At 39.2% G+C, this 10,730-nt stretch overlaps 1 protein-coding gene across 7 annotated transcripts in view; it reads left to right on the top strand.

Annotated features, from left to right (window-relative positions):
* The window catches only part of Hecw2 (HECT, C2 and WW domain containing E3 ubiquitin protein ligase 2), a 382,291-nt gene extending 373,414 nt beyond the window's left edge, over nt 1–8,877 (top strand). For all 7 annotated transcript variants that reach the window (XM_031367485.1, XM_031367488.1, XM_031367483.1 and 4 more), the window contains one exon: nt 4,904–8,877. In XM_031367485.1, the coding sequence (XP_031223345.1) occupies nt 4,904–5,015 (112 nt within the window). In that variant the 3' untranslated portion in view covers nt 5,016–8,877. The remainder of the gene's footprint in view (nt 1–4,903) is intronic.
* The last annotated feature ends 1,853 nt before the right edge of the window (nt 8,878–10,730 follow it).

The raw sequence follows: 10,730 nt of genomic DNA, 5'->3' as shown, positions 1-10,730 counted from the left end.
CTCTCTCTCTCTCTCTCACACACACACACACACACACACACACACACACATACACACACACACACACAATTGTTCAGTCCTTCCAGTTGTGTTGATAACTGTAGTGCCCAGGCTTGGGAGAAATTCCTAGATAAGATACAATAGTATAGATACTACAGGAACTGAAAGAGACATGCAGAATCCCTGTTTTTCTGCCTTCCTTTAGCATTGGGCCTTGATTCATGATTATACTGTATTAAACCATCATCACATTCTATATCTTTCCTTGTATGTTTGATGACCTTAACATTTATTACTAGTTTCTAGTTGCCACAAAACAAAGGGTGCAAACTTAGTGACTTAAAACAATGGCCACTTCTTGTCTCCCTGTGTTCTTAGTGCAAGAACACTAGACCAGGCATGGCCTAGTGAAATTGTCTATTTAGCCTAACAAGACTGAAATCAGGTATCTCTTGGGGTTCTTTTTCGTCTGAAGCTTTACCAGGGGAGGGTGTGTTTCTAAGCTCCTTTAGGTTATTGTGACATTCATTCCTTTAGGCTCTAGGATGCATAGCAGCTTGCTGATTCAAATCCAGCCAGAGAATCTATACTTCTTATATAATATTGAGACAAATCAATATGAACCCTAGTGCTTCAGAAAGCAAATGAATTCCATACCCATTAGGATGGCTATTGTAAAATTTTAAAGAAATATAAGTATGCTGGCTAGTTTTATGTCAACTTGACACCAGCTAAAGTCATCTCAAACCAGGGAACCTCAATTAAGAAAATGCCTCTATAAGATGGGGCTGTGGGCAAGCCTGTAGGGCATTTCCTTAGTGATTGATAGGGAAGGGCTCAGCCCAGTGTAGGTGGTGCTATCCCTGGGCTGGTGGTCCTGGGTTCTATAAGAAAGACTGACCAAGTCATGATAAGCAAGCCAGTAAGCAGCACCCCATCAAGGCCTCTGCATCAGTTCCTGCCTCCAGGTTCCTGCCCTATTTGAGTTCCTGTCTTGGCTTCCCCCAGTGATTACCAGTAATACAGAAGTGTGAGTCAAGTAAACCTCCTTCACTCCCAAGTTGCTTTGGTCATGCAGTTTCATCTTAGCAATAGAAACCCTAAGACAATAAATAAGATATAGAAAATGAGTGTTGGTGAAGATCTCAAGCAATTAGAACTCCTGTGTGCTGCTGATATGAATGGAGAATATGAGACCATTATGGAAAACTGTGGTGGTTTCTTAAAACATTAAATATACCATGTTCCCATAATTCTACTTCTGGATGGCTCCCCCGGAGGCTAAAACCAGTGATTTAAATAGATGTGTATGTGTCTGTGTTCCCAGCAGCAGTATTTATAATAACCACAGGTGGAAACACACTCATGTCTGCTACCAGATGCATAAATCAACAAATCATGGTATATATATATATATATATATATATATATATATATATATATATATATATATATATATACATATATATATATGCACAGTGGAACTGTTACTCAGCTTCAGGAGTGAAGGGAATCCTGAGCCATGGTTACAACGTGAACCTTATAAACATCATGTAAATTGAAATAATCCAGACACAATGCACAAAATATCTTAAGATTCCACTTAAAGTACACAGAAGTAGTAAAAATCATAGACAATGGTGAGTTCCAGGGGCAAGGGCAGGGGGTGGGGGAAGGGGGGAGGACAAACGAGATATATTTCCTGTTTGAAGGAGACAGTTTCAGTTGCCATATGTAAATGTGCTAGAGTTAAATGATAGGGCTGCTTGCTCATCCATCTGGGTGTTTTAGTTCCTGCTCTTGCTGCTGTTCTAAAATGTCCTGGCAAAGCAGTTTAAAGGAGGGAGAGCTGATCTTAGCTCACAGTTCAACGGGCATCTCTGTCATAGCCGAGAGAGCTTAAAGTGCCTGATCATACCGTGTCCACCGTCAGGGGGTAGAACAATGAGTACTAATGCTCAGCTCACTTTCTCTTTGCTCAATCCGAGCCCCAAGACCTTAGAATAGCTTCTCCCCTGGTTAGTGTGGGCCTTCCTACTTCAGTTCATCCACTCTAGATAATCCCTCATAGGTATGCACAGAGGCTGATCTGATCTGCATAGCCCCTGACAAACACGCCTGAGGTTTGCCTCCTAGACAATTCCTGATCCTTACAAGTTGAGGGCTGTGCATTTAGTGCCACGAAACTGGGCATTTGAGGACAGCTACAAGGGTAAAATTTACCACAATAGAAGCATTAAAAAGAAAAGGCAGGTAAAGAATCACGAAACAGGTGGGCGGTGGTGGCGCACACCTTTAATCCCAGCACTTGGGAGGCAGGTTTCTGAACTTGAGGCCAGCCTGGTCTACAGAGTGAGTTCCAGGACAGCCAGGACTACACAGAGAAACCCTGTCTTGAAAAACCAAAAAAAAAAAAAAAAAAAAAAAAAAAAAAAAAAAAAAAAAAAAAAAAAAAAAAAAGTAGAATGAAACAGTGAAAGTGAAGAGTAAGTAGACAAAACAACGAAAAATTTTTTAAAAAATTAAACTACCATATTTTAGACAAATGGGATAAGGAATCATCCCTGGCTGTCACAGAAAACCTGCTTAGAGCATACATATTTCACTTCTATATTTGTCCCTCACCTTCCCCTGGAACAAAAATGAAACCATTTATTTTGTATTTTTAGAGGTTTTTTTGCTTTTATATTTTAGAATTTCAGACCAGATAGATTTTAAGTCATCTCTAGGATCCAGTAGTATGTTAGTAAAACTTTGTTTTGACTTGGGTGCCCAGTCTGGACTCCATCATAAGGAGCTATCTGAGGAATTTTGGTAAATGAAATTCTAGGATGTTTGTTTTTTGGGGTTTTGAAGGTTTTTTTGTTTTGTTTTGTTTTATTTTGGTTTTTGTTTTGGTTTGGTTTTTAGAATTTACTTTCTGAGTTCGGTGAGGCGATTCCCACCAGTATGTCTCAGAGTTTGAGGTTACAGGAGTAGAAAAGCTGAGCAGAGACTCTTCAGTGGTAACAGAGCCCCTCACATTCTGTTTCTAATAAGTCATATGAACACACACCTGCTTTATTATCTCTTGATTAGGTCATGTTCCCCATGGTCATTGTTATCTTTGGGCAATTTATTGAAGGCAGTCAGGACAGAGTCCTCTTGATGACAAGGAAATGGGACCTAACAATGTACCTATTATTATTTAGTCAAACACTATGTGCCAGCCATTCTGTGAAATGTGTTTCTGCTATTTCAATGAATCCTCACACTCTTCTGAGATAAACTACCTTATTATATTAACTCTTCTTTACAGGTAAGAAAATTGGGTCTCAGAATTCTAATACGACACTCCAAATCCCACAGCTGGTGTGGTTGGTAGAAGTGGGGTTCAACCCCAAATCTCGTCGTCAACACCAAAGTTTTCATCTTTCCCCTATTCTTTATTATGTATAGGAACAGTAGTTATATTCACCTCACAAGTAAGAAGCAATTAGTAACAATAAAAATTTGCACATTACTTTTGTATGACTATCCTACTCATGGCTCCTCAAATTACATATTACTTCAGGCTCATTTTTTTAAAAAATTGAATATAAACTACTTAGTTCCAGCAAGCAAGCTGTTGTGAATTCAGGATAGGGTGCTTCCTATCCTGTGTCAAAAGTGCAGATCAGCCCCTGATAAGATGGACTATTCAGAGACTATTTCTTTATTGTGAGTCAGGTGCAAATAACAGGAAAGCACTGCCCCTCCCCAGTCTTGGCAAAAGAGCAGGTATTTCTAAAAAAAGAGTGCTGCATATAACTGTGATTAAATGGATGCTTTCCCGTGTTGTGAACAGGGAGAAAGCAGGCTACAGCCTGGAATTCAAAGCAGGTACAATATCTGCAGACAAGCCTAGCCAGGGACTTTCCCCAAGCCCTGAGCCACACAGTCTGGTCTTCAGCTGTAGTTGCTGCTCATCCCTGACCAAGAAAATGAAAAACCACCGAGCCACACATTATCCAATGGACATCCAGGCACTGTGCTGGAAGGCAATCAAAGTGAATCTCTTTGCAAAGTCTTTATTCTTGTCTTTGAATAGAAAGGGAAGAAAGGCTGAACTTGGCTGTTTCATACTCATACAACTCAGCAAGAAATACTATGCATGAAATATATCTTCTAAAGGGTGGCACATAAAGGAAATATTTTAGGGGTCCTACTCTCCAAAGAAAATTTCAACTCTGTGTTATAAGAAATATTGAGATCCTGGCCCAGGGCTTCTTCCCCGCCTTAGACCTTTTATGTTCCTGGATGAAAGACCCACACAGCGTTTATATATTTAATATGCCTTGGGCAACACAATAGCTGGGAAATTGCCTACCCTCCATGCTGTTGGAATCTGCTTTCCAATCAATAACCCCAAGTTATCACTTATTATTTACAATATTCCATCTGGGCTGCTTCCCAGTCGGGCAGCCCTCTGGGCCACGTTCTCTTGGCCCTAGCCCATGGTGGCTCTCCTTCTCCCTCCTCCATGTTCTTTTTCCAGGAAAGCCTCTTCCTTCCTCCTACCCTCCTCATGGTCCTCTCTGACCCTGGCCCTCAAAGCCTCAACCTCACCTATGTCTCTTCTGGCCATAGATGTCAGTTGGCTGTTGGCATCTTTATTTACCAATCACAATTAACTGGGAACTGGGTCACGGGGGCTATTAAGTTGAAATAACTTTACTTTCCCCCAAGTAACTGTGAAAATGGTAACACATAAATTTGAATGTGAAAGAGAAGCACTCTTAGTACATGCACAGGTGTGCGAGCACACACACACACACACACACACACACACACATTCACTTCCACGCTCGTGCAGGCGCACAGGAGCATGGACTTGGTTTACTCAGCCCCTCTGCTAAATTATGTTGTGCTTCTTCGTTTGCAGAGCCCACACTTGTTTTAACCGCCTGGATCTTCCTCCATACCCTTCCTTTTCCATGCTTTATGAAAAACTCTTGACGGCTGTTGAAGAGACCAGTACCTTTGGACTTGAGTGACCTGGAAGCATGATGCTCAGCTCTTCGTGGACAGGCGGGTCCGGAAGCTGGCTTCCATTACAACAAACTGAGTGCTGCTCTCTGGGAACACATGCTCCTATGTTTGGGGTCTGGCTGTGAGTTCTTTTGGAAGGATTGGGGTGAGCTTGGTGCCCGTGGAACAACCTAATTGTCTTTCAATCAACAGTTCTTGACTGCCAAACCTTTCCTATTTGTTCCCATGTTCCAAGATAAAAGAAGAACCTGCACATGATAAACTCCATGGTGACTTTTAGAGATTCCGGAGGATCTTGAAACTCTCCCATACACTTCAAGCCAAACTGGCAGCACCGACGACCCAATCTCTAAATTAGCGCAAGCGAAAGGAAATCATTAAAATATATATATATATTTCCTGAAAGTACATTTGTTTAAGCCCTAAGTTATAGCAGAATATTTATTTCTTGCTTATGAGTGCCTGCATGGTGTGCACTATAGGTTCCAACCTTCACAGGACACGTGTGAAAAATGAAACCAAGTCAGTATGTGATAATTTTAAAGATTTGCGGTAAGGTTGGTCTGTGACAATGTATATGCAAGTGGTCTGTGTGTAATTATGGCTGAAGACAAACTTATTCAATGAATTACTAATGACAGATTTTATGCTTTATAATGCATGAAAACAATTTAAAAATATCTAGCAATTAATCACAGCATATCAGGAAAATATCCACAGTGAATTCTGTTTATTTTTTATAGGTTCATCATATTTCTGTTCTTTAAGATGTATATAAGGACCTACCTACCATATTGTATGTACCACCTCTCCATCTTCATGTTCCATGCTTACTCGGGCATCTTGCTAGTATGTACCCTTTTAAGCACGCTCAAGGGAACTAAAGGGCCTTTTATTTTTATAAAAGTTAAAAAAAAAAAATCCCCAAAATATTTTGCACTGAATGTAGCAAAGTGGCGAAGGGACACTACAATATGACTAACAGCAGCTCCATCAGTTGATGACTACAATAGAAGTAGCATTTAAATCAGACTTCCTTCACAGTTGCCATGTCAACCACTGCAAGGACTGTGCATCTAAGTAATAATTTTGTAAGACTCACTATATGTGATAGTATGATATGCATTTATTTAAAATGCATTAGACACTCTTCCATCCATCAACTACTTTACAGGATGGCATTTATTACAGATATTTCGTATTTCCCCCACGGCTTCTTATTTGTACAACATCATTAAACACTGAGCTTGGTTAGGGAGCCATCAGCAATGCCAGAGAGATCAGCTAGCTCTCTTTCATCGTAAGAGTTCCACTTTCTCTCATCAATGAAGATACCATAAATTGAAACTCTCAGTACTATATTTCTAAGCCTGCATTTTCACTGATGCATAATTTTCTTATTACTATCAAGAAAACAATTTTGTATGGTCTCTCAGAAACTGCATGTCATCACTGACGGGTCCTCCTACTTTGATGGAAGGATTTCCTTCATTTTGATTGCTTTGGGAACTGTTCCATGCCGTTGTTTGTTCATTGATTTGTGACCATGACTAATCAGACACACAAGTGGAATTGAGGAATTGGGTAAAACAGTTACCTGAACACTTAGTTTGCCAGCCTGAGGGATTACAGGCATTACCTGAACATTGCTTTGAGAATCTTGTTTATACTTATCATGGACTTCCTGTTGTGGGATGTGGGTAACTTTACATTTTATACGGGTTACACGCACAGTCCTCAGAGGTGTTTTGAAAGAACAGTTACTCTCCTGTTACTGAAGCTGTGTTTACTGTTGGGACCCTCGAGAGGAATGACACTCATGTTGTGTTACTGTGTTAAAGATAAGTCCTGGGTATGGGAAAATGTTCCAGGAGAAAACAAATTACAGAAACCTGGAAAAGATATATGGAATATTTATTTGTATACCATAATTGGGCCAGAAAAAAAAAGAATGACTAAAATTTTTGACTGGAATTATTAGTTTGTACTTATTTGTCATGAATACAAGTATATATTTAATTTTTGCAAACTGCTTTTACTTGTTTGTATTTTTTCATCATAAGAGAAACAGAGCACGCTAATACATTTTTAAAATCACGTTTTGCTGCATCAGAGCATTCCCTAAGAGTTGTCATAGGGGCTCATTAAGAGAAAGCTGCTTTTCTTTCAAAAATACAGTTATAGGCACCTATAATGCTCCTTTGGTTTGAGACACTTGGCCACCATATGCCATATTACTAGGCAAAAGAGATTTCAAATAAAATATACCTTTTTAACTATTTCTAATAAACACTGTTTGCTGTTGATGCTAAGGCAGCCAACTTCTCAAATAACAGTTTTAAATATATCCAGACACTCTTAAAATGGTAGGACTTCGTCCTAGTTGGCACTGTTCTCAGAATTGGGAATTATCAAATTGTAGCTAGCATGTTAGAAAACCATGATAATCCATTATTCTTCATTGGCAAAACAAAAAACAGACAATAATATCTCCATAAGAGTTAAATAACACATCCACAGAATAAATTAGATGCTATTGTACTCTACAGTTATAAATATTCATAAATATGCTTTTCTGGGCTTTGAGCCTTAATACTTGGCTCTTTGGTTTTGTTTTAAGAGATTTGTACACAATGCTACTCACGATATAAAAGACAGTCTTGATACACCATGAATGTATCATCTTTCAGAGTACAGGCACACTGTTGGCATTTCTTCCATGCCAGTCACTGCATTTGATGATGGAGCTACAAGATTCTGAATTTGGCCTTCAGAAAGATGCGCATAGTCTACTAGAGGGGACATCAAGATTCCAAAAGCATTTTAAATAAAAGGTCTACAGTTAGTGAAGAGAGAATAGCTTATTCATCCCAGAGGCTTGGTTACAGTCTCATGTATGTGAAACTGTGTAGCTAAAAGACATCATCACATATTTGCTATTACTGCTGGTAACTACATGTGTGTCATAGAATATCAATGCTGGTAAGTCTCGAGATCCAAAATGCATTCATACAATGAGTGTTTAAAGTATGTAGACAGGGACTGAGTTGTGAAGGAGCAACACAAGGATCTTCAAATTATCAAAAATGCCAAAATGAAGTCTGGAGACCTCCTTCAGTCTCTGTACTACAACCTATATCCTATTTTTAGTGTAAAATATCACAGTTCCTGAGCCCAAGCCACATATGGGATCAGAACATTCTTCTTGTGCACAGAGTGAATGGAACTCGCAGTTTTCTAATCTATGTCGTATTTATAATTTAATGGCCATTCTGTACTAAGTAAATATAGAAGCCACTATTGAACTAGAGAGCGAATGCAGTTTGCAAAATGAAAGTGTGGCAGTTCCAGACATTCTTATTAAACTCTAGTCTTAAAAAGGGATGAAGGCTGATCTATTCACCTTGATGACAATGGCCTGCAAAGGTAGGGACTGTGGGAACTGTGTGCTTAGCGACGAGGAGTTTCACAGTGCTTGAGGGGCATTCTCTTTTGCTCGTCAGTGCTCCATTGGGGAGAAATATCAAATCCCCCCTAGGCTCAGGCTGATTTCATGACTAGCTGGTAAGATGACTCATGCTTTGTTGTCAAGATCCTGTTTAGTCTCAAGAATAATGAAGACTAATATTTGTATCAATATACTCAACTTTCCAATGCTTTGGTTTCCCAAACTCTTACTTTCTTAAACACCCTCAGAATGTGACATTCCTGCAGAGGGCACTGAGAAAGGAGCTCATTCATGGAAAAGGCTTCTCGCAGATGCATTGTTTCCATTCACTGCCTGTGGAAGAATTTAAGACAAATCTGATTGTGATGAGTGGAATTGCACAGCACGGGAATTTGGCCCCCTTGGGGATTATGTAGAAGCAAGAGTATGAAAAAGACACCAACCAGAGACCTGGCTTTCATTATTAATCTTTGATAACCCTGAGTCTTCAAAGGCCTGGCAGCTGAACCCCAGTGATGTGGAGGGACCACAGCGGCTTCTGTTTTTCTTTCTGTCTTCCTGATATTTATTCAAATGACCTTTTATCTTTTTTTACGCACGGCTACTTCTAACGAGGCATGCATCTTATAATGAAGAGTCTAGAATGTTATTCAATTTAACTTCATTCAGGAAATTCCAGGGGCAGGAAATGAGGCCATTTTATCATTAAAAGGCATCACTAACCCCACATAAGCAAGATGCAGTTGAAGAATCCAGCCCAACCTCCTAGCTACAGCTGAGACTCAGGCCAGCAGTCAATGAGTGGTATCCTGAATCAGCCACCCTACTTCCACATGACTTGACTTTATGGTAATGGGAATGTCCCTTGGAAACATATTCCAGTTGCCAGACTTTATTTGCTTTGTAGTTCTGTTGCATTTCAGATCATTTTTCTAATGCAGAAGCAAAGGAATGCCAGAAACATTAAAGGTTTCTGAGCTGTCACTTAAGGTCAATCACTAGCATTGAAGGGGTAATTAGAAATAAAAAGTAGAAAAGTACAGTTGTAACACCCTGGTAATGTGATGCCAACTACTGTCGAGATTCAGGAGTAACATCTACTACATTCCAAGGAACTGGCATTATGGGTATAATGAATGTGTTTGACCCTATCAGAGCAATCTGGCTTAGGAGTGAAGGCATGTTTACAGTCACAGAATAGCTAAGGGAACAATGAAACAAAGGTACAAACATCATCAGACTTAGACCTTGCCAGTGGGGGTAGGAGCATGTTCCATTTTGGTTTCTGAGTTTTGAGAACAATGCATTCGTGTTTAGTGAAGGCACTGATTGGCCATCTACCTGGTGGGAAATACCCTTGTTGTATGACTTCAGTAGGCTAGTATTTCCTGTATTACAAAATGTCATTTAGTCCCAAAGTATTAAGGCTAACCATAGCTCAATCAGGAAGCTCAACAATTGGCATTAAATTATTATAGTATTTAAAAAAAAACTTGAAAGTTATTGTTACCACTATCAGATACTATTTGTGAAATAAAAAGTAATCTTATTTCACCATGTTTAATTTGTTTTTATAGTTGACATTAGCATAGCTTTTGAGATATTCTTATACTATCTAATGCTGATTTAAACATTCCCTATTGATCTGGAAAGCAAAAAAAATTCCTAAGTGTGAGGTTACTAAATTGCAAAAGGAGGCCTAGCAAGTATTTCACATTGAAGAAGTTAATCAAGACAGCAGACACACTTGCTTAGATTTTGATCTTCAAGGTACTTTCTTCTCATTTCATGATCAAACAGCTTAGCAGAACAGGAGGGCTCTATATATGACTTTTATGTCTAGTGACCTTGGGCAGGTGATATCTTCAAATCCAATCTTCTTTTAAGATATTGCAACCCTGAGGGGTGTTGGTAGGTATGTTGTATGATTCAAACTGAATCAGCTATTACTGGTGTAAGAAATCATCAGTGAATTCTGGTAATTATCACCTTCTGTAAAAAGGGATGGGTAATGTTCAAGAAACACCTTGGAAGGGTGACCAGGGAATATACAGAACAGAATGTTCTTTAGGACCCTAGTGCCCTAAAAGATGTTAACTACAGCTTATTTTTCTTTATGTGCTATCATAAGAAAGATACAGGGGCTGTTAGCACATTAGGAAGTGCATAAGATTATGTTTTTATAATAGGGATGCAGGCATTCCCAAAAAACTGAATAAAAGTACATGCATCTCTCTTGCCTCTTACTGAAGTATTAATCTAATTTTATAAT

The sequence above is a fragment of the Mastomys coucha genome, unplaced genomic scaffold (genome assembly GCF_008632895.1).
Source record: "Mastomys coucha isolate ucsf_1 unplaced genomic scaffold, UCSF_Mcou_1 pScaffold14, whole genome shotgun sequence".
NCBI classification, from domain to species: Eukaryota; Metazoa; Chordata; class Mammalia; order Rodentia; family Muridae; genus Mastomys; species Mastomys coucha.
This window is presented reverse-complemented; position numbering and strand designations above follow the sequence as displayed.